This window comes from Pteronotus mesoamericanus, unplaced genomic scaffold (assembly GCF_021234165.1).
Source record: "Pteronotus mesoamericanus isolate MK-2021 breed Mesoamerican mustached bat unplaced genomic scaffold, CSHL_Meso_final scaffold_174, whole genome shotgun sequence".
NCBI lineage: Eukaryota > Metazoa > Chordata > Mammalia > Chiroptera > Mormoopidae > Pteronotus > Pteronotus mesoamericanus.
The window spans coordinates 18,367,272-18,391,842 of record NW_026555309.1 but is presented as its reverse complement, the minus strand read 5'-3'; the positions used below and the strand labels follow the sequence as shown (position 1 = coordinate 18,391,842).

The 24,571-nt window shown below is 38.5% G+C and overlaps 1 protein-coding gene across 1 annotated transcript in view; it reads left to right on the top strand.

Moving 5' to 3' along the window:
• The first annotated feature begins 12,559 nt into the window (after window positions 1-12,559).
• The window catches only part of STK3 (serine/threonine kinase 3), a 243,918-nt gene continuing 231,906 nt past the window's right edge, over window positions 12,560-24,571 (top strand). Inside the window, exon 1 of the mRNA XM_054590312.1 lies at window positions 12,560-12,744. Coding sequence (XP_054446287.1) covers window positions 12,719-12,744 — 26 coding nt within the window. The 5' untranslated portion in view covers window positions 12,560-12,718. The remainder of the gene's footprint in view (window positions 12,745-24,571) is intronic.

The window sequence follows — 24,571 nt, the reverse complement described above, 5'->3', positions numbered from 1 at the left end:
TTTATTTATTTTGAGAAAGAGGGGAGGGGAGGGAGAAAGAGGGGGAGAGAAACATAGATGTGGGAGTGAGACATTGATCGGCTGCCTCTCGCACACCCCCAACTGGGGACCTGGCCTACACCCTGGCGTGTGCCTGACCAGGAATTGAACCTGTGACCTATCAGTTTGGGGGATGATGCCCAATCCACTGAGCCACACCAGTCAGGGCTAGAATCATTTTTTTATTTTGTAAAATTTAAATGGGTTTGAGGGGAGAAAAGTCCCTTCTCCTTGTGATATCTCAAGTGATCTATAAGCTTGTGGCTACTGGGGCTTATTTTTGCTGCCATGTTCAGAGAACCTGTGAGAGAACAAAGCTAACAGAAAAGTAAATAAGAACCAAGAAAGAAAAGATTTGTGTGTTTTGTGTTTATATCCCCAGGACTAATAACAGTGCCTGGCACATAGTAGGTGCTCAATAAACGTATGTTAAATGAATAAAAATCAGAACTGAAACATAGGAAGACAGAGAATGCTGGTGACATGGTTTGAACTTCTGGATCTAATCATGTCTAGAGCCAGTCCTACCCCTTCGACTTCCCAAGGACATTAGTCAATAAATTCCCTTTATTTTAGTGAGTGTAGCAGATACTGCAAATTGGCTCATTCAGTAAGACTCGATCCCCATACTAGCATGGCTGTAGAGGCTCTGGGTAGAGGCTGGAAAACTAAAGTCCACATTACCCATATCCCTTTTCAGTGAGGGTTTCTGCATGTGGTGTGGCGTCCACTACATAGGTGCATCTGAGTAAGACCTGGAAGGGGTTATGAGCCCTATGGAGCGGCTGCTCTGGCAGCTCAGTGGCCAGGGCACTTTGGTTCTTCTGCAGCAGCTATGGCAGGAGCCCTGGTGTCTCATCAGTCCCTAGCTCCATGTGACAAGCAATGATGGCAGCAACTTCTGGGTCTGGCAGCTCCGTGGCCATGGCAGAGGCGGCCTAGTCTTTATTTACGTCAGCGGGGATGCAGCAGCAGCAATGGCAGCATTGTTTGAGGGAGATATTAGTAGTGGCTTCAGGAGTAGCTCTGAAAGTCCAGCCTGCTACTTGGGAGCCTTTCAATCATTTTGTAGTAAGTTAATGCCCTTTAGTAAGTATCCCTCTGCTTAAACTGGCTAGAGTGAATACTGTCATCTGGAAGTGAACTCTGACTGTTGTAACTAATTTAAGTGGATTTTCTGTCAATAGCAACTGCAAGAATCCAGTTGCTAACTTTGCAGAAGTCCTGAAGGTAAAAACAACAAAGGAGCAGAAATTAAACTATGAGAAAACTTCCAAGTATATGAATGCAGAAAAATGGTATTTTCATCGGAAAATATCAGACTAGCCGCAGACCTCTGTGCAACACCAAATACCTTAAAGTAACATAACAATATCTAGATAACTTGAGGGTAGAAATGCTGTCACGTGTTAGGACAAAAAAATGGCATTCTCAGATATAAAAGATTTCAGAATCAGACCACCTATATGTCCCATCTAAAAATTTTCTCAAAGAGGGGCTCTATTGCATTAGGAAATTTGTCAAAACTAAACAATTAAAAAATTAAAAATTTGTAGCAGAAAAAAACTGCTGACATACAACAAAACCAAGTAAACATATCAAAATAAAAGTTATAAATGTATTATAAAACTATGTAAAACAAAAACAGTCATGAAAGAAATATGTGGGTTTTTAAATAGGAAGATTTATCTATAAGGGTTCCTTGTAAGCAATAGAAATAAACTCTAAGCAAAGAAAGGGATTTCTCAGAGGGTTATGGGGTAGCCACACAATCCAATCAAAAACTAAAGAATCAAGTCTCAGAAAGGATAGAAATCAGGGCAAGTCCAGAACCCAGAAAGAACTAATCAACAACAATCTCAAGTCATTGCCTGGGATGCTCTGTTTTTGTCAGGTAGAAATAAAGTGCTTCTGATCTACTCTGCTTATTGGAATGTGGCAAGGAGCATCTTCTAGCTTTATTGGTGCTTGAGGCGGTAGTATTTTGTTCCATGCATACACTGAAGAAAATTACAACTAGAAGCACAATGTGATCTTGCCAGGAGCAACGCACTATCATTCTTCAAGACTGTGTGGGAGACTTTCAGCCCCCCAGCTGGCTTTCCCTCACATATTTGGCCACAATGGCATCATATTTCCATTACTAAACCAATTAATGCAAGGAGAATGGAATTACTTAGATTTGGGCTTCGTCTAATTAAGATTCACCCTTGGGTACTGGGGAAGAGCTCAGTATTTTTGAGACACATGGTTGTCTTATAGCTTCAAAATAAAAAAAGGCGTTGTGTTGAGCAAGTAAAAACAGCTGTTGGGTAGGCCACAAACAGTGGCCTTAATATCTGAAATTCCCCCAGGGATATAGCATTGCCTTTGATTTACTATTTTAATAGGGAGAGGGAACTCCAGTGTCTTTCTACCATAATAGTTAGGGAAAAAAAAACTGGGAATTTCCAAGTTATTGAGAATATTCTATTCGACACAGGAACTGGAAAAAATCCACAGAAAGAATGGATGCACAGCTTGACTGGGCCAAACTTTATTTTACTTGACTCAGGCACATCCTTGTTCTGATAGGTAGGTCTTAGTGGATTTCTGTGTGCCAGAAATTACTGTTAGCTCAGAGCAAGTACCTAAAGGTTTCCAAAAATCCCTAGTTATTTATCTCATTCCACGGCACAGTTATCCTATTATATGACCTTTAGTAATATCTGGGCATAATAGTAAAAAAAAAAACCCTTTTACTGTTATAGCATGGTACCCAGTCTCCCCTTTACACAAGAAATGCTGTAAATCTATGGATCCAGCTGCAGAAATTGGATGAGGAGTCATGACTCTCTGCTGTCTTGGCTCAGGTCAGACATTTATTCATTATACCTAGGGAATTTTAGTCACACAAATCAAGCAAGACTTTAGTGAGAACTCTATGTTCACATAGGCATAGCCAGAGATCTCTTGGAGTGAGATCATCTGATTACCAGATTGGTGTTCTTGCCTATTATAATCATGCGCTATTTGCCTTAGATTGTCAAGGGAAGGCTATCTCACCCCTGTGATCCCAAGATCCTCCTTTCCTAATTGAAACTAGTGAACACATTTTAATTGCAACATTTCCCACCAACAATTTCCAGCACTCAGAAAATAGTAAAGCTTTTTAAAAAATTTATTTTTATTTTTATTTTTTTAAAGATACTGGAATTTCCCTCAGCAGTTCGGGTCTTAAGGCCTTGAAGAAGAAATAGTCATTCCAGTCCTTCTTGGGGCAAGTGTGGGTATACAATCAGAACACTCACAATGGACCTCTTCCAGCATTCCTATCTCAAGGAGTCTTTATTTCCTTCCTGTATGTGTGCCAAGGGATTTTTGGCATCTCCTCTTTCTTTAATGAGGGCCAGTGTTGAGGCCTGATTTGCCTTATCCAACCCAGTTAAACACCCAACTGCTTCAGCCAGCACTTTGAATGCAGCACTTCTGGTAAGTGCATCTACGTTGACAAATTCATCCCAATCTAAAATTATGTCCAGTCTTCTTCGTTGAGTGCTTTCAACATATATCACTACAAAAATTTCACAAAAAGTTTCTTTAGTGAAAGTGGCAATTCCTGCAACCCTTGCAGTGTAAAACTCTTCTCTTTGTAAAAGGGGAGTCATGGCCAGGTACCTGAAGCCGATCTTATTGCTTGTTCGTGTCTTTATGCTTGCTGCAACATGGAGAATTGAAGAACTAATTATACTTAAAAAGCCAGGAATGGTGGGGACAAAATATGATAAGAACACTTCCCTAAACCCATTTTCTAGCGGCTTTCAAAAGGGTTCAGAGTAGGAAGTATTGAAATCACTTGAGGATCCTTTGCAAAATGTACATAGTTGCCTTTACCCCCAGGGACAAGTGAGAAGGTGGTGGAGGTAGGGAGGTCATACATATTAAAAAAATAAACCTCTCTAGCCTTGGCTGGTGTGGCTCTGTGGATTGAGTGCCAAGCTGCGAACCAAAAGGTCACCAGTTAGATTCCCAGTCATTGTGCACGCCTGAATTGCGGACCAGGTCCCCAGTTGGGGGTGTACGAGAGGCAACTGTTCGATGTATCTCTCGCACATTGTACATTGATGTTTCTTTCCCTCTCTTTCTCCCTCCCTTCCCCTCTCTCCAGAAATAAGTGAATAAAATCTTTTTAAAAAAAGCTCTCTAGGTTTTTTTTTTTAAAAACATACCACCCATACTCACAACTCATTACCCCCAGAAACACAGCTACATGCCCATCTTGACCATGAATATAAGATAAAGGGATAAAGTTGCTGTTTATATTTAATTATAAAAAGAGTGACTCTTTTTACATTGTGACAAACTGTGTAAATGTTTGCAGCTATTCTCTTCTCTATGAAAGAATAGAGGAGGAAGTATTGTTTCCCACCCCACTTTCTGACTTAGCTCTGCCACTTGGGTCAATGGAATATGAGAGGGAGTGACAATGTGATAGTTCTAAGCAGAAACTTCAAGAGGCAGTGTGGATTTTTGCCAACTTATTTGCTTTTTCTTCTACCAAAAGAATGGCATGTTCCTAATGGCAGCCATTCTTTGAGTCTGGTTCCCAGAATAAGCGAACAGTTGCAACCATTGACAGGTACCATGAACAATAAATAAATGCTTGTTTTTGGAAACTATAGAGATTTTGAGTTGTTACTGCAGCAAATCTGTCTCAAGGACATAAAATGATTTTTTTTGAGGGGTGGGCACCTTCGTGGGTTTGGTTAGATAGTAAAAGTGACATCAAAACTTGAGTTTAGGAGTTTGAATTAGAGAGAGCCAAATTTCTTTGTATAAGAAAGTGGGCAAACTTGTTCTATCTAGTAGAGGGGGGATTGGCCAGCGAAATAAAATGCAGAAAGCAAAGGCAATGAACCAGGAGGCTAGGGATCCAAAAATTGTTCAAGGACTTTTAGGCCAGGTGTATCTAATTTGGAATTTTATATGTTTTTTCCATTTTAGCTAAGTATACTACATGTGCATATATGTAATGTGTGAGTGTGTTTTGGTGGAAATCTAAGAAAACAATTGAGTTCCACATTTGAGTTAACTATCTAGAACAGAAGGAGTAAGAAGGAGCATGCCAAGTTCATCCATAAGCTGGTCCAACTGAGCAAAAGCAGGAACCTGAGGTTTGAGAAGACCATGGGAATGTAAGAAATTATAAGGACAGTTTTATTTCCACAAACCAAGTAGTGGGCATTTGAAACACTCTTTCTTAGATTTTAAAGCCTAGATTTGAAAGTCCTAAATAAATGTTAGGAGATCAATTCTAACTATACACTAAAGTAATAATTATACTTATGCCAGAAATTAAAAATGATTTAATGTTAGGAAAGTTATAATGATGTCTTAAGGATAATTTTAAAAAATCACTTAATGGCCGCTAAGTGACTGCTGAATCACATCTGATAAATACTAATTTCTTCAAGGAAAAAAAATCTCTTTAACAGTACAGAAGAATACTTCTTTGCTGTGACTCAAAAAAACAAAACAAAACAAAACAAAAAACCCAAAACAAAAAACCCAAAGACCTCAAACTTTTAAAACTGTCATTATTATATTTTTTGGTGAGAAATTCTCTAATAGCTTTCTTCTGAAAATTTTATTCAACATAAAAAAGGCAGAAAACAGAAATAAGAATTGTAAATGTTAGAATTAATAATTCTAACATTATTAACATTATTAATATTGTACATAAAATGATTAAATACCTAGGAAATCCAAAAAGATTGTGAATCACATTAACAAGATAGGCTTTCATAAATAAAATTCATCATGATATTCAACCATATTCCTTTTAGGTTTATTGCCAGTTTGTTTTCTCATTTGTTGTCCTTTTTAAAATTGAGATATAATTGACATATAACATTATAGTAGTTTCAGAGATGCAAATTAAAACCACAATGAGATATCACCTCGCACCTGTCAAAATGGCTATCACCATTAAATCAAACAAGTGTTGGCGAGGATGTGGAGAAAGGGGAACCCTCACGCACACTGTTGGTGGGAATGCAGATTGGTACAGCCACTGTGGAAAGCAATATGGAGTCACTTCAAAACATTAAAAATGGAACTACCTTATGACCTAACAATTCCACTTCTGGGAATTTACCCAAAGAAACCTGAAACACTGATTTGAAAAAACATATGCACCCTTATGTTCATTACAGTGTTATTTACAACAGCCAAGATTTGGAAGCAGCCCAAGTGTCCATCAGTAGAAGAGTACATAAAACAACTATGGGACATTTACACAATGGAATACTACTAGGCTGTGAAAAAGAAGAAAATTTTACCCTTTGCAACAGTGTGGATGGGCCCGGAGAACATTATGCTGAGTGAAATAAGCCAGTCAGAGAAAAACAAATACCATATGATTTTACTCATATGTGGAATCTAATGAACAAAGTGAACTAACAAGCAAAATAGAGACAGACTCATAGATAGAGAGCAGGCTGACAGCTCTTGGTGGGTTGCGGGGTGGAGTGCTGGAGCAAAAAAGAAAAAAGAAGAGAAAGAAATTGCGAACACAGACAACAGTTTGATAATTGTGGGGGGGGGACAGAGGGTGGGAGGAAGTGTAAGAGTGCATATGGGGAGATAAATGGTGATGCAAAAACATAATAAAATAAAATCCCTGCCCCCAAAAAGAATTAAAGTAAAGCTCTCAGCATAGAGCAAGTGTTCAGTGTTGATGATGACAGTGGTGATAAGGATGGTGGTACTGCTCAAATAGAAGAAGCTTTCAAGAGGAATGGGACTTTTGGGGGGAAAGTGATTATTCTTCATTATGACACTTTCAAAATATTGGAGCATGCTTGGAATTTCCTCCTCCATAAAGAATCAAAGCTTATGATGGACCCATAGTCTACGATAATACAGAAATAACTATAATGACAACAATACTAAAACCCTTATAAATCTATTTACATTTTCCATGTATATGATTGTGTATGTTAGTGAATTCCAGTTATAACACATTAGTATTTTCTTTTAGTAATATTAATAATGCCTCTTGAGGCTTGAAGGGGCATCTTTTTCTGCTAATATTTTTATATTTGTGGAGTAAATTTAAATTAACCCTATCCATATTTGATGTTTGCCATGACTTTATAAGTTAAAACATATGAAGCTATTTATTTCCTCCTAGGCACCGTGCCTAGAATTTGGTGCCCCCAGGTAAATGGTTGAACTCGGACACCTTGGACATGGCTGCTTGCCAAAAGCCAGGCTTCTTCCAGCTGTGGATAACTAAGGCTTATGGCCTAAGCTTTTCTACAACTGTATATTTTCTATATATTTTTTCTATTAAAATAACTGCTCCCTAAACTTGGAATAAATATTTGACTAGTTACTAATTATCATCTTTTAATTTTTAAGGACAGGTGAGAAATTTAACAGAAGTTTAAGAATACTCCCAGCCTGACGGCCATTTGGTGTCTTCCTGTACTTTCAAGGGTACGAAAGCAAATCTAATTCTCTTTCTATTTTTGTGCTTCACTAATTCTCTTCCCATTCCTAGAGTCAAACAGACATTTGGAATTTATATACATTTCCAATTCTGATTCTGGCTTTCTTTGTTTACATATTGCCTCGTTTTAGAACAAGCCTTTGGGTGCCACCTTCCCAAAGAAGCTTACAAGATACTTTCCTAAACAAAGGTAGAAATTGTTTCCATTTTGTCTCACTTAAGTTCTGGATTAGGCTTTGCAGCATGGTTTGCAGCTTGTCTTTCATAGGCTTCTTGAAGTCTAAGAAGCTATACATGTTTTAATCTTATACTATTAAAACTGATAAACATAAGTTGCTCTTAAATTTTTTTTTTAATTTATTGATTTTAGAGAGAGAGGAAAGGAGAGAAACATCAGGTCCACTTATTTGTGCATTCATTGGTTGATTCTTGTATGAGCCCTGCCCAGGGATCGCGCCCGCACCTTGGTGTACAGGGAGGACACACTAACCTGTTCATTCATTCAACAAATATTTATTCAGTGACTGTTATATTCTAGATACTTTGTTTAGCAGACATTGGAGGCTGTTGCATAATAACAATTACTCCATTCTTTCTTAATGATAGATTTTTAATTTTGTCCTTCTCTTATGGTTCTTGTGGCCATAAACTGTAGGGAAGGCTGGTACCAGCCTCAGCTTCAAGCCCAGCTAAATGGGCTGAGATGGTCTAAATAGGGTTTTTTTTTGTACTACTACGTCCTTTCTCAGAGATGGGTCTGTGACATACTTCTGGCCAATGGGACATGAAGGGTAGTCTGCAAAAGGACTTTCAGAATAGGTTTTTCTGCCATCTTAAACAGTGTTATTTAGAAATAAATAACTCTTCTGTTGCTGGACATCATCATGTCTCCATGTGATGCCTGGAATATTGATGGTCATTCTTTGAGGGGAGGAAGGTACCTGAGGAGACTCTACTGTGGAAGAAACCAGAGAATTAAACAAACCTAGCAATACCACTTCTGGTGTCTTGTTTTAAAAAATAATTTTGAATTGTTACTTGTAGATATCTGATGTATGAGACTTTTGAGGTGACACAGATGACTAAGATACTGTTCCTACTCCCAAGAGGCTTACAGTTTGGTTAGAGAAACAAGTAGTAGGAAAGTTTAAGATTGCGGTGATAGAAGAGGATAGTTGTTGAATTCAAATGCAACAGGGTAGTTCCAGGCTAATTGTAAAATTAAGTAAGAAAAGAGGAACAGATCAAGAGAAAATGCTGGGTAAAGCCACCTCTTGAAAGGAAACACTTCAGAATTTCCCTGCAAATACAAATTGCATAGTGTAATATGTTTGACCAGAGCTTTCTCTTTGTTCCAAACTCTTCCTGGTACTAGTAGAAAAGATTAACAGTTGTTAATTAGTATTATTTTTCAAATATAAAAATAAAAAAGGAATAATAAAAACATGTAGTTTCAATAAACAGCAGCAACTAGCAGCAACAACAACAAAACAAGCTTTTTAAAATCTTAATGTTTTTCTCCCCATAAAACATGGTGGTGTATGTATTCAGTTCAAAGAATGCACTTCTGTTATTGAAAAGAAAAATGGGGCCCAAATTGCAGATTCCTCTCCCATTTTTCTTAGAGCATGCCCATTGAGAATTCTGGTGAGCTGCTTGCTAGGATAATTAAAGCGATACTTAATTTTGATTCCAGTTGAAACGGTTGGAAGCAGAAACAGATTATCCTACTTCACAGTTACGTGAAGCTGAGTGACCTTTATCTGAATCTCAAATTTTCCTACGGCTTTTATTTGTTCATGAACACTGCTGATTCTCATTTGAAGGATGAATGATGATTTCTCTGCTTTCTTTTTTGGAATCTTCAGGGTGCTTCCCGCCACTCAAAATTAAAACAGAGACTTGAGACTCCCCCCGCACCCCCTTGAATAATTTTAGAGAAGAACAATTCCTTTTATCTAGTAAGACGTGCCATGCCAGGCACAGTGGCCTTGGGACCCCAGCACTTAAGGTTCCCATGGCCTCACCTATTCCCTTCCCGTATCAAACTGCAAGGCCTTCCCCACAGCTGCCCTAGTCGCGCTTTCATTAAGGCCTTCCCTGGCCACCCTAAATTTCTTCCCTCCCTGTCACGTTATATTTTGTTTTCATATTTTATTTTTCTTCTTCACCAGCCTTCAGTTCCTAACATTATTGATTAGTTCCTTATTATGCTTCCCCAATCAGAATGTAAACTTCATGAAGGCACACATTATTGTCTATGCATCTTACTTTCTTTACTGATGAATTATCAGCACCCAGAACAGTGCTGGGCATATGTAAGTGGTTAGTAAATATTTATTGACGAACTTACATTGGGATAACGCTTGGCTTTGGAGTTACAAAGGCTGAGTTAGAGTGTAGATTTTTCAGTTTGGCCCAGGGTAACTCCTTTCACTCATTTGAACCTCAGTTGCTTTTTTAAAAAAAATTAATTAATTTATTTTTTCAAATACATTTGTCTCTACCTTCCCCCTCAGTTACTTTTAAAATATTTTTTTAATAGTATTTCTTTATTTTAGAGAGAGAAAGGAAGGAGTGGAGAGAGAGAAATTGATTAGCTCTTCCATTTATTTATACATTCATTGGTTGCTTCTTGTATGTGCCCTGACCTAGGATTGAACCTGAAACCTTGGTGAATCAGAATGATGCTTTAAACCTCAGCTTTCTCTCTATAAAGTAGCAATAATGACCTAACAAGGCAGTTTTAGGGGTTTAAATTGTAGGTCAGGTGTCTGATTGTATTGGAGTCATATGATAATTGTTAGCGCTCTCTCTTTCAAATTGAGGGGAGACCTTGGAGATTTTTCTGATGTTATTCTCCCTTCCACAAACCTTCTTTATGGGTATCTCAGTCAAGGTTTCAACAGAAAACCCTTCTGAAAGGCAGAGTCATCTGAGGAGGGTAGAGGTCTAGGAAAATATAGGGAATAGAGGAGGAATCCAGAGAATAGCTGAACTGTCATAGCCCCTAAGCCCAAAGGGATGAGGGGAAGAAAGGAGAGTTGGGCCTTAAGCAGGCTCGCTGAAAGGAAACCAGTGGAATAATTGGTATGATCTTACACTCATTTTTCCCTCAGATGATCTTCTGCTGGGTCTCCCTATCATCAGACTCAGGCTCTTCAGAGGGCTGGGAGCTCAATGATGTCAGCCTCCAGGACAGAAAGCAGGTGGAGAAGGATGGAGAGTGAATCTGGGGGAGTAAAAGGAAGCTTAGTGACCAACACAGCGCCCTTGCTATGTTTAAGGCACTTGCCATGCAAGGGATAGAGAGAATACAGACATAGTCCAGGTCTCAACAGACTCTCAGTTGGGTTGGAATGTTAGTCAAATTAACAGAACTTAAATACAGTTGGTAAGTGTCATACAGATGCTAGCACAGTGTATTATGGGCACATGTAAGAGAGGCACCTCTTTCACAAAGATGGCCGAGGTAGTGGGCTGGTGGTATTGGCGGTTTGACTGGGAAAGATTTCCTGGAGATTAAGGTTGATAATATAATTCAGAGTACATTTTAAAGTATGACAATTTGAGTCCATTTTTAAAGATGATCATTTTTTTTTAGGACGAAATGATCTTCCCTGAGATTTTTCTAATGAAATATAAAATGATGGGACTAGGACATAGAAGTGAGAATGGAGTGAGAGATAGATAGAATGAAATAATTTCAAAGGCTCTTCCTAGTTTTAACAGTTTAGTGTTTTAGCTTATTACTTCTGAACCGTTAGTTGGTGGATCCTTAATAAATACAAATGAATATCAAATTCTGTAATAATCATACTTATTCATAGAATGTGGCTTTAGGTTTCAGCAATAAATGGTATTTACATATTTCAAATGATTAAATTTAGGGGGTGATATAATTGTTTGAAGATAAATCATGTAAGTTTATTACATAATGAAACTGAAAATAATGCAAAAAGAGGAAAAACTGTTAATAGGCAAGTTTAATTTGGGTTAATATTAACAAAGTTCCTTTATAGAACATTTTCTTCATACTCTTTGTTCTAGTCTCCAAAAAAATATATGACACTACATCTTGACAATTTCTGTCAAAATTAAAGTCACTACATAGCAGTTCTATATGTTCACAAGAAAGATTGCTGTTGACAGAATTTAAGGTTAATGGTGTACACATAATAAGGATGCATGAAGGATTCAATTCACAATGGGGTAAGAGCCTTAGGAACAGGTTGGGGAGAGAGGATGGCAAGAGGGAAGGAAACAAGTCTTTCTTGAGTACTTTTCTATGTTCCATAAGTTGTCTAGTTTGCCAGGCTACCCAGTTGAATAGAGAGCAAGTCCACAGTGCACTGAATCCTGTGCACTGCGTGATGTCACTGCAGTAATTACTTTCTTTGTAATTGGACATAATTATTGTGAAATGTGGTGAGGAGCTTGACCACAATCAAAATCAAACAAGAATTTCCAGAAGCATCCCTAGTACTGTAGCTACAAATGTCAAATGGCTGGGGATAACATAACCAATAATTATAAACAGAACTAGAGAGAGAAGCGTGGGCAGTTAGCAGTACTTCAAACGCCTGCACAAGATGTTTGGGATACATCCTTGGGAAATGCAGATAAATGACTCAAATTGGATTGGGGCAAAAACAATAAAGGCAAGTGAGGGGCACCAGCTTAAAGGAAAGTACCCCTGGCTAGAGTAAGGAGGCTATGGCTCGCCTTATCCCTCTTTCAGTCCCCTTTTCTTTTTCTCTTCTCCCCGACCCCCAACCCCTCCCCCCCACCCCGGCCCCTCCGCCAGCTGTAATGATAGCCTCTCTCTCGACCCCCGACTTCGCCCACCCCACCCAGAGCCTGGTTCTGCCCACTGTGCCCGGACCTTGCCGGCTCCGCCCACCAGCCTGGACCGCGGCCGGCTCCGCCCACGCCACCCAGCTCCTGGCTCCGCCCACCCTTCCTAGACCGCGGCCAGCGGCCGGCGGCCGGGGGGCGGGGCGGGCCGGGAGGAGCCTCACTCGGGAACGGGAGGGGGATCCGCCGTGGAGTTACGGGAAAGTTGTTCCGAGTTCCTGGAGTTTCCCGCTGTGGTTCCCCGGGCTCGGCCGGCCGGCGTCCCGGCTCCTTTCCTCCCTCCGGCCTTCGCCGCCCACCAAGTCCTTCCTTCTGCCCCCGGCCGCCATGGAGCAGCCGCCGGCGCCCAAGAGGTAACAAATGCGGGGAGCGGGGGACAGGAGGGAGGCGGTGCCCGCGGTCGCGGGGCGGGGGCCGCTAGGCCAGGCCGGACTGTGACACTCTGCCCGACTGCGGGGCCCGGAGCCAGGCGCGACGGGATTTGGGAGGCAAGTCCGGGTACAGGGCCGCGTCTGCCCGCTGTGCGAAGGGGCTTGCGGGGAGGAGAACCCTCCCTCGCCCAGTCCCCGCCGGCCTGGCCTGGCGCGCGTGGGAAGTCGGTGGGCAGCGCCGGGTGCCCCGCGGCCACACTCCTGGGGCGGGCAGAGTTTCCCCTCGTGGCAAGTTCACGTAGCCAGAGAGACGTAAAACTAAGAAATTATTGGGCTTCTCACAGTCGTGTAGGCTTTCTTGTCAAATGTTTTTCATAATACTCCCTTTTTATTTTTTTGAGAAGGAGCATTGTTTATTTACAGTTTAAGGAATTAAATATTAATAACTACACAGTCTGTGAAACTTACCGTGGATATGCTGCACTGACAGGTGTTCCTCCCCCACTCTTCAAGGCCCAAAGTATTTACGGATGCAAGACAGAAGTCTTAAATTAGAACCCCTCTCCCATATAGGGTTCTTTTTTTTTTTTTTTTTGTAAGCATGTAAAAACAGTTATGCTTTGGTATTTACTGTTAGTTAATATTTAATCTTCAGTATATTGAACGTTTAGGAGTACTCAATAGATACATTTGAACTAATATTTGAAATGATCTTCGGAAGCTAAATCAAGGCTATCCATTGCTTGAAGTCCATAATGGGCATCCCCCCACCCCCTCCCCGAATGAATCGATCGGCTAACTGATGTTGGATAAAATATTTAACTTAAGTCTTAGTTTTAGTTTATAAAATAAGGATACTAATTTTTCTCCCAGATGGTGCAGTTATGAAGATTAAAGAGTTTGTGTTTTGATACCTAGAGATCTTTAGATGGAAGGTGGTGTATTCAAGAACATGAAATAATTAGAAAGGTAGGACCTTTGTGACCTATTGTGAATAGGGTGTAGAGACATGTGAGCCTTGAGGCTTGGAAACCATCTGTTCAGGTGTGAAAGGGGAGTTGTGGATGGGTTTCCAAGAGAGGCTTCCTATCAGACAGAGCACTTGGTAGGTTCTTTTCTGGCATTTTGTAAACTAACCAAATTGTAGTATTGATTGCAGGCACCCACTTTTAATACTGTAGAAGAAAATTGGAAACATTTTTTTTCCCTTTTTTTGTTTTGCAAGGACTGTAAGGGGCACCTTTGAATAAATACCCTAAGACCGACTTGAACAACTTTGAAGTGGTAGCTCTCCCTACTGATTAGCTGTATGCTAAATTATTAGTTTCGCTGTAGGTGTAAGGGAACCCTGCTCTTGCAGGGACATTAGAGAACCTGGAGGGGTCCGTTAGGTGTGGGTGGCATATTTTACCATTTCATGGTGACTTAACACTTTTTAAAATAGTGGTTGCCCATTTAACAGATTTATTTTTAGGTCTCTTCAGGCCATTTCTAAAGAGCAAAAGATAAGTGACAATCCCATATATTTGAGTATCTCTTCAATTTTTTTTCACAGTATTTTTATCTCCATAATACCATTTAATCCTTATAGCAACCCTATTGAGTAGGTTAGATTACAGGCATTAATCCTATGGCCACTAGGAGTTTGCCCCATGGGAAGATATGAGAGGGGATACTGATAATTTTCGTATTGTTCCCTGTTAATCATTATCTTTTAATAATGAAACACAGCTACCACTTTTGAGGTCGTACTGTTTGCCAGGAACTTTAAATACACTGGTACATTCTTTTATGTATTGTCTTAAGAAATTGAAATCTTGGTTCTGCAGTTTACTATGTTAGTTCTAAATTTAATGTCTTTATCTGTAAAATGTGTTGTGAAGTTATATGTGAAGCACTTAGCACAGTGCTCTATAATGTATTCAGTAATGTTAGTGTTTTTTTTTTCCTTATTAATTGAAGCTCAGAGAGGTTAAATAACTTGTTCAAGTGGAGGAGGGGCCAGAAGCCTGGTCTGATTGGCTGCACAGGTTGTATACCCTCTCACTGTGTATGGTGATGCCTCTTTTTGAAACTCTTGTTTTCTTCCCATTTTGTGATGTGGCGTCCATCTCTTTCCAGAATTTTCTGGTCTCCTTTGCTTCCCCCCCACCCCATCCCTGTAAAAACGCCACTTTGCTTTTCTACCTTGAGTCGTACTTCCTTAGGGTTCAAACATTTTTACATATATGGTCACATGTATGTTGCTGATGCTCACAGCTGTAGGACCAGCACTGGCTGCTCAGTAGTTATGATTTCTTCATGTTTTGTAGATTCACTCTTTTATTACCTAGTTTGTCATTAGAATCTATCAAATTTTCCATCAAAAAGTCTGTAAATTCATTCCCCCCGGCTTTGATTCCTGATACTACTACCCTATTCCAGGGTTTTATGCCCCTCACATAGTGGTGCCTTCCTACTGGGCACTGTAGTCCAGTGGTTTTCAAAAATCTTTAGCAGCAGAAGGGCTCTGTTGGGAGTAAGGCAAGGCACCAGAACATGGTTCTTAGCACCTTAACCTCCTTTTGTTCCCCTTTTGCTGTCCTCCAGAATCTCATTATGGTCCATGTTTGTTTTAGCTCTCCCCACACATGGCTTCTGATTTATTTTGTTAAAACAACACTTCAGTTATGATACTCCTTTTTTGGGGGGGGATGGGTTGGGTCACACTTATCAGTTTAGTTCCCTGGGCTCCCATCACTTAATTTCAGCCTTAACCCCCAGCCTTTTATTACTGTCCTCCTGAAGTTTACCTATTGTTCTTTGTTTAGGCTGTGGGTACCCCCAGCTTTGCCTTTGATCATGCTTTTCCTTTAGAAAAATTCGGGTTATTTTTTTGCTAGTAATCTGTATTTTAGACTTCCTTCAAAAAGTCAGCTTCATAAAGTATCTTATTTGAGTACTTTCTAGCCTAAGATATTTCTCTGAATTCTTAATATGATATCCATTTGAGTATGGTTCGCCTTGGTTTTATATATATATGTATATATATGTATTATTTATTATAAACTTTTAGATATCCCCAAGATAATGGGAACTACTGGGTTGGCCAAAAAGTCCTTATGTTTTTTTCCATAAAGTAAAAGACATATTTTTCTTTTTCACCCATAACTTTATTGATTTAGACACTTTGAGCATGTCGGTTATTGCTCTTTGGCATAGTATAATATTGATTGTGCTCAATTATTGTCTATGCAACCGTGGAGCATTGTCCAATGCAGAAATCTTTTTTTGCATCTCAGTTGCATTTTTACCTTTCTTGAAATAATAAAGCAAAATATGCTGAAAATGTTGCGTATTTTCTTCCATCTTCAAATTAAAGTGACTATACAGAAACTCACCAATTTTGATAAGTTTTTTAAAAAAGGCATGCTGATACGACAGCTGTCACAAACAGTCTAACAAAATTGTTTTGAATAAAGTTAAAGACAACTAAGCACTACTAGAGCCATTTTATGGAAAAACCCAAATTAACTTTTTGGCCAACCCAATAATTTAATAAGTGCTTATCCATCACTCCCTAGCATGGGGAATAAAATATTGCCAGTACAGTTGAAACCCTCTAAATATATGCATTCCCGATTGCATTCCCTCACTCTCCCCCAAAAGGTGCTGCTGTCCCGAATTGGGTATTTGTCATTCCTACACGTGTCCTTGTACTTTTAGCATGTTGTTCCTACATATCTGACATAGCGTTAGACTTGGGTGTTAGGCCCAGCTTTGTACTGACTTTGAAATTTACTTTTTTGGGTATCATTTTTCTCTGCTGGGAGTTGGAGATTCCAGTATGCATCCAGATCTGAGAATCATGACTGTATGGTCTGTAAAGTAAGGCCCCTTTTACCCTCACATTAGTGATTTGGTCTTCCCAAGTAGGCTTGTGTTAAACATAAGACAATAGATGTCCCTAGAGTCTAGTACTTTGTACCAGAATGACTTTTAGATTTCTTGATTTTCTTAACAGAGGTCTTCAGAAGTCCTTATTAAAATGAAGTCCCTCTGGGAAAGTAAATCCATGAAAAGGCTATTAATTATTAGCATTTTATAGGTTTAGTTTATCAGAATCCTTTATGGGGAATCTCTAGTTGAGGTAAAAATGACCTCAGAATAGGTAAGTTTGATAGGTAGGAGGAGAAGTGGCCAAAACATGGGCTCTTCACCATGCAGAACATTCAAGAAGAGGAAATGGATCTCTGTGATAGACAACTGAACAGCAGTGAGAACTCTGGTTGCTGGAGGGTAGGTAGTTACATACAGTGCTTGTCAAAGAGGACAGAATATCATTGCTGGAGAGACATACTTTACCATACAGGGCTTGTTCTGCAGAATTTGGGATTAATAGTTATTAAAAATCCATTGATTAAAGTATATTTGGAGGAAAAGTTCGTGTGGAACAGTGGAAAACACTGGAAGGGTAATAGTAAGAGAGTAAGTTACTGAAGCTTCTCTCAAGACAGATGAGGAGAGTTCTTTGATTTAAGCTGTAGTTGGATTTTGTGGCAAGTTTTTTTTTTTGTTTTTTTAAATAAATGTGAAAAGGTTGTTTGGAGGAAATAAATTGAAGATCGAAGTCAAAATGTTAGGATTACAAAGTGCATTCACATAAATGAAGAATGAAGGTAGGAAAATAAGGTTCATTCAATAAGAAGTGTTACCGGGAATAAATGAGTTACCAGCCACAAGATAGATTGTTATGGAATGAAAAAGCAAAGGTAAAGGGATGAAGACATAGAAAGGTAAAGTAGGAAGTGTTCACCTTTTACTCAGCATATAGAGCCAACATCAGCCTGTAGCATCAGAGGCCCTAACCTTAGAGAAGAGGGTTAGGTTTCATTTTAATGTCTATGTTCCTAACTCCTGTATCCTTGGAATGTTAGAAAGTAAAATTCTTGGGTGCTTATTGTTAGAGAGATTCTCAAAGTGGGGGGTTTTCTTTGAGAAGTGAACTCTAAACTCTTAAAAAGATAAAAGCATAGCCTCAGGAGGAGGCCCCAGGGTAATCTCCCCACTTTGGAGGCAGGCTGGTGGAGGAGGTGTTCTAAGTAGTCCAAGGGAGGAGGGCTGAGCCAGCAGGAAGGAACACCTCCTTTTGCATTAACGACTTGGTCCTTAAACCATGTGCTTCCTTTGGCTTTTCTTGGTTAATTTGGGGTTTCACCAACTCTGTTGGAGTTGATTTAGGCCCTGTAGATGGGAATAGTCAATTGGTTCTTCCTTGTTAGCTAGAGGGAGTGGGACAGACAGTAAAATCGGGAGCAGTTCCTGGTGAGCAAACTTCAGTTACACATTAAGACAGGAGGTAAACTCAATTTTCAGGCAGGTCTAGGCAATGATTAATTTGTCCACTGTTCTTTAAGGAGCTAAGATTTGACATATATTAGCACTGAAGAATTTGTTAGAAATACAAAGAAAAGATAAACATTTATGAAACAGAGCTATGTGGAAATTTGGTTTTCTGGTATAACCTAAATGCTCATTCCAGAGATGTGTATAGTATAGCCTTAATAATACAGGATTTGAAGTGAGCACTTCTTGATTGGATTGTAAGGGGGAAAAGTGCTGAGAATTTAAATTTTCTTGTTTCAAAGATATCTGTTGAACTAGAGGCACTGTCTCTTCAGGCTGTCATATATCAGTGACTTTCAAATAGTAAAAAAAAATGTTGATGATGAGACCCAGTGCAGATAAGTATGTAAATAAAACTAAAATAGAAGTTTCATGAAATGTGCTATGTGGGATGGTTTCTGGTATTTTTATATTTTCTGTTCTATTTCATTGAAAAACTGCTGGTCATGATCTGCCACATTATTTCCATGACCTATTAATGGGTTGTGATTCCAATTAGAAAAAACACTATTGTATATAGTAGAAACAGGAAACCAATTTGTTTCCAACTCATCCTGATACTTAAAATTAAAAAGCTTGACGATGGAATTGCCAAAGGAATCCAGAGTGGAGTTGTAACAACCTATATGTACACTAGAGATATTCTTCAATATTCTGAAAGGGGAAGAGGGGAAGGGGACAGAGAAAACGATCATATAAAAAGCTACTGTATTTTGAACACTTTACATATGTCCCAATGAAAGTACGGAAAAATGGAAAATGATTATCTATGATGTTTGACAGAGTTTACAAAGGAAAAGGTTGTTAGGAGGCAAAAGCGCATTTGCCTTCTGGTGTAGAATTACCCCCCCACACTGGAAACATCCAACTATGATATAATGACCTCAATTTCAGACTCCTTACCAGCTCCACCCTCAATAATTACCAAAGATCTTCAGGTTTTTCTTCTAGAGAGAACATTTATACTATAGGATAGAAACTTTCTTTTTTATTTGTATCGATTCTTTTTTTGGTGTGATTTTATTTGAATTGTCTCATATGTTAGGATGATTCAAATCCTAAAAAGCTTTTATCTCTTAGGACAAAGATTGTATATTTAAGATTTCTTATTATGACATTTTTCTACAGAGTATCAAGTTGAATAAGTGAAAGTAACAAATATATAAAGAGATATAACTTTTCTTCTTAAAATTCATTATTTCTTAATATAAATACAACATATTTATGAGTATTAATAGTTACATGAATATTAAGACTATATGAAAAGCTTATGAATATTAAAAATGAGTTCATCATTTGCATTGTTTGCTTACTAATTGCGGGTTACCTTGAACTTCTTAAAAGTACATCAAAGGATGTATCTTGAAAAATGACACTGTAGCAAAGTGAGAATTACCGAAAGCTGTTAATATGATACTAGATATTTTTGTAAAGAGGTAAAATTGAATAAATCTTTTGAGGTATTTCAGATATCTTGATGTAAATATTAGTGTCTTGGTCTACACACACAAACACACACAGAGAGACACATGTGTAAAATTGGGGAAATTGCTGAGCAGATGTGATTCCAAGGATGAGGTAGTTTCTATTTTCCAAATATAGAATATTACTTATTCTCTGTCCAGATCTTTTCATTTTTAGGATATTTGTTTTTCTGAACTCATGGGACCTAGAGCCTTATAATTGAAAAGGAATGCAAGTTAAAATTATTTTTGTAGTTTTGATGAACTTTTTATATATTTGAAGAAAGCATAAATGAAAGATAGTAGGCAGCTAATTTCCTTGACTCTTCCTGGAGCCACATGATCTCTCTCATCTCTGCTGGGTTGCCCTCTCTCAGTTCTTCTGTTTCTTTCTAAAAACTGACTTTATTCACCGTTCATTGCTCACAGCAGAAATTGACTGTTAGCCTTGAGTTAATTCACTTTGCTTATTTATTCATGTATTCAGTAATTAATAATTAACTGCCTTTCAAATGCCAGTGCTGGGAGCACTGTTGAATGAGAGCTCCCAGCACTCAGAAGAATGTACACTCTAGTTGGGGCTTGAGTTATGAAGGACAGAGGTAGCATATATTGATAGAGAGAAATGGTGAAGCCTGCTTAAAGGGGCAGTTGGCAGAAGCTTCTCTGAAAAGATGATATTTACACTGTGACAAGAGGTTGAGAATCACCCGTGTGAGTAGCCAGAAAGAGTATTCCAGGTAGAGGTAAAAGCTGTAAGAACATGAGGAGGTGGGAAAAAGTTTCGTGGGCGGGAGGGATTGAAACGAGGCCGCCGTGGACGGGGAGAAAGTGGCTGGAGATGAGGTCAGAGAGATGGGCAGGGATTCAATGATGCAGCCCGTGGAAAAGAATTTGGATTTAAGTCAGAGTGCAGTGCGCTGTTTTTAAAGGGGTTTAAGCAGAATTTTAAGCAGTTTATGTTTTTCAAAGATCTTCCTGATTGCTTTGGGTAAGGTAGATGTAGAAGGTTAAAAATAAAAGCAACGAAATAGGTAGGAGGCTCTTGTAATGGTTCATGGTTAGAGATGGTGGAGTCGGTGGAGATGGAGAGAAGTGGACAGATTTAAGTTATACTTTGGAGATAGAAATGAAGGATTTACTGATAGATTAGATGTGGGGAATGAGCAAGAAAGAAAGGATCAATTCTGGCTCCTCAGTTTGGGGTTAGAGCAATTTAGGGGATGGGAGAAGACAAAGGGAGAAACATGTTTGAGTATTTATACTCTTTCTTAGAATTCCAAACTCACAGGGAAGTAAAATCTGTTTGGTCCAAAATGTGATATAGGTGGTTCTCTTAGAAGAGGAAACAAGTAGGGAGGAAATGATGAGGACCACTTTTTTTAACCTCTTGTTTTCACTGCATTAGACTTGAGAATGGAAAACATGCTAAGCCTTTGTTAAGTATTGAAATGTTCAAGTGTCCTGGTAACTACTATTAAAAGAAACTATTTTTATTGTAAAACAAAACATCAATGAAAAACAGCTGTATGGATTGATGAAATACTCTGTCAGACACCTCTGTAATCACCAGTCACGTTAAGAAGTAGAACTCTGCCGCCCCCCCGCCCCCCGCCCCGCCAAGAATCCCTAGAAGGCCCTTCTGCGTTCTCCATCCCGGTCACAGTCATCTTCTCCCATAAGTAACCATTATCCTGACTTTTCTAGTAATAACCTAAATGTGCATTACTAGGCACTCTAGGTTAGTCTTGCTGATTAAAAAATAGTCTTCGTATGAGTTGTCACGTTTTATCTTTCGGTTAGTCCTCTGTCTCTTGTTGAAGAACCCAGGCTGTTTGAATTGATTCTCACAGCCTAGATTTTCCCATTGCTCACTCAAGATGCAGTTCATCATGTTCCTTTGTCCTCATTATTTCTTGCAAATGGGTAGTGGATCCAGACAATGGATCAGACTCAAATTTGACCCCTTAGACACTGTTACAGGTGGTGTTTGGCAAGACTGTACAAGTCACTTAGTGTCTGCTTGGCTCTCATTTTAGTGATGTTAGTAGCTCCTAATAGTTAGTGCTTATTTTTGCCAGTTCATGGGGTGTTACAAAATGGTGAATTGTAAATACATCATTTTGTTTTTATTTATTGGTTGGAATGTTTTTATAGTTACTTCCTCTATCTTGTTTGGGTACGTAGTGTTATAGTTTATAAAGGAAAAGACTGGATCAGTGCTTGGCTGTTTCCCTTTATTAACCCATTTTCAAGATAATGAATCAGTTCTTGTAAGACAGTGAATTGGTTCCCTATTTTCTTCCAAGGCGGACCAGTTCTTTTTTTCTCATGCCATTATGAGCTGTTAGATTTAAACTTATTTGATGAATTTTAATCTGTTACAGATACTGTTGCTGAAACTCAAGGTGTCCCATCTTTGGTCGGTGTGAATGTCTTGAGGAGGTGGCACGGGCCCAGCGGCAGCGCCTTTGCTGTCTGCCGTGGTACTGTAGGCCGGGCTCGCCTTGTCCATTTTCTGTCCCAGATCTGGGATCAGTTCTCTAAGAAAACTTACTTTCTTTTAGTGAGAAATAGTATTTCAAGACCCTAACTGGGCATTCATATGGTGTTATTTTATTGTTATTTTTTAAAAGTATTTTTATTTTATGTCATTTTTTTATCACGATTTATCCCCCCATACTCCCTTCCACCTCGGCCCACCCCCACCTCCTGGTGTTATTTTTAAATGGCATTTTATTCATAAATAGGAGAACTGAATCATTTTTTTCAAACTATAGAATACTTTATCAAAAAATGGGGTGGCACTGGAAGTTTTGAGTTTCTTTCCCTGGATAATGTCTTCACATAAATTTAAGATTCTAAGTTTGAGTCAGAAAGTGGGTGTGTATAGACAAATCGTGTGGTAGAGACTGTTTAGCATGGACTGTTACCTTCATGTTCTCCCTGTCTTACTCTGGTTACCTTGACTGTTACCCTACTATCCAGCCTCACTTCATTCTCACTGCTCAATGTTTCAGGTGACCTAGTTTCTTCTTTTCTTAAATGAAAAAGATATAGAAAATAAAAGAATCCAAGACAAATGACACCACTTGTCATTTCAGATCAGATTTCAGGCCTTTTATTTAAAGGTACAACTCTTAGCCTGCCTTGTCTTGCATACATAAAAATGGATCTGCAGCTCTGACTGGTGTGGCTTAGTGGGTTGGGCACCGTCCTGCAAACCAAAAAGATTCCCAGTCAGGCCACGTGCCTGGGTTGCAGGCCAGGTCCCTGGTTGAGGGCATGGGAGAGGCAATTGGTTGATGTTTCTCTTGCACATTGTTGTTTCTCTCCCTCTTTTTCTCCTTCCTTTCCCCTCTCTGTAAAAAAAAAAAAAAAAAAAAAAAAAAAAAAAATCTGTGGACAAACAATTCAAGGGCATCCTGAGGCTGCTTTATAAATTTAACCCTGACTACAACCTGATGAATTGCAAAATGAAGCACATCTATATTAAATGCCACATGTTAACCCTTTTTAGTTTTGATATTAGCCCTTCTTGTTAAGTTTTATTGTGCTTTAAATAAATAAATAGAATGAGATATTTGTCTCAGTGACATAGTTGGTAATTTACATTGGTCAGTGTGTCATATAACTTTTCTTTCTAGAATTAGCTTGGGTGTAATTACTTAGTGTATTAAAAGACATTAGGTTGCACTGCTAAGTTTCATTTTGCAATGAAAAGGCAACCAGTAACCATTTTCCAGTTACCATCTATTAAAACACTTATAATAGTAAATGAAATGTTGATCATAAAAAGAGGTTTGAGAGAAATAATTGTTGAGAATAAAATTTGTGGTTTATGTAATTCCTAAGAATTATAAGAAACATCCAAAAAATTGCAGTGGAAATTAATTAATACTTGAGAAGAAAATATTTCGGTGATTTTTCTTTCCTGGTTGATTAAGGTTTCCATCTATGCTCTTGGTTCTCATTATATACTTTACAGATTTTTTTCCTCTATTTTTTTCTAGTAGAAGAGAATTCAAGGACCCAGATCTCAGTACTTGATTAGTCAGCTTTAATTAATATTCATAAAAACTCATGCTGTGAAAAGCCTGCCAAATTAGTGATATGGTGAAAACTTTAAAGATATTAATAATATTGGGAAGTATGGTATACCACGTAGTGGATTTTCTAAATAAATGAGGTAAACCACTTTAAGTAGTATACCTTTAAAATACTTAAAAAACACTTCTAAAACAACTAGTTTTGTGGAAATTATTCCAAAATGAAGACACTTGACCCAATGTCTTCAGTCAGTCTTCTGAGACTGATCATTGGCTTTCTTGATTTATTATTTTTATGAATTTTAGTTCATAAAAACACAGAAACAGTTCAGAGAACTGTTCATAGTTTTAGTTCATAAAAACTGTCAAGGGTGCTCTTTGGATGGGTTTGAAACTTTGTTGCTGCATGTAGCTGTTCTTTCCCCTAAATATATTCGTGTTTTTTATTGTTATCTGTCATTTCTCATTGTTACATCCTTCTCTAAATTGCTGCTTATGTTGGAAATAACGATCTGACCTGACAGAAGCTCTCCCTTTCCCAGAGTGCATGCTCTTTTTGGCAGTTTTTGCTTAGTAGAGGCCCTTTTCTCTTCTGAGATCACAGTACATTTTGAAATCATCTTTTGACTGAGAGGAATATTATTGTGCAGTGAGAGAGAATAAAATTATTCCAAATTTTTTCTAAATTTCTAAAATTTAATATGAAAATAACCAAAAACAGGATTTTACCTTAAAAAGCCTATAAAATTCCTAAGTTAAAAAAATTTTTCGTCGTTTTGGAGCGTTATTTAGGTTTTGAGGAGTCATGGTATTACCAAAGCAAGTTAGAGTTTTGGAGGGTATTTATACCTGTACAAATACAATAACATTACTTCTGTAGCAGTTTGTTTTTGTAGTAGTTTTAAAAAAATT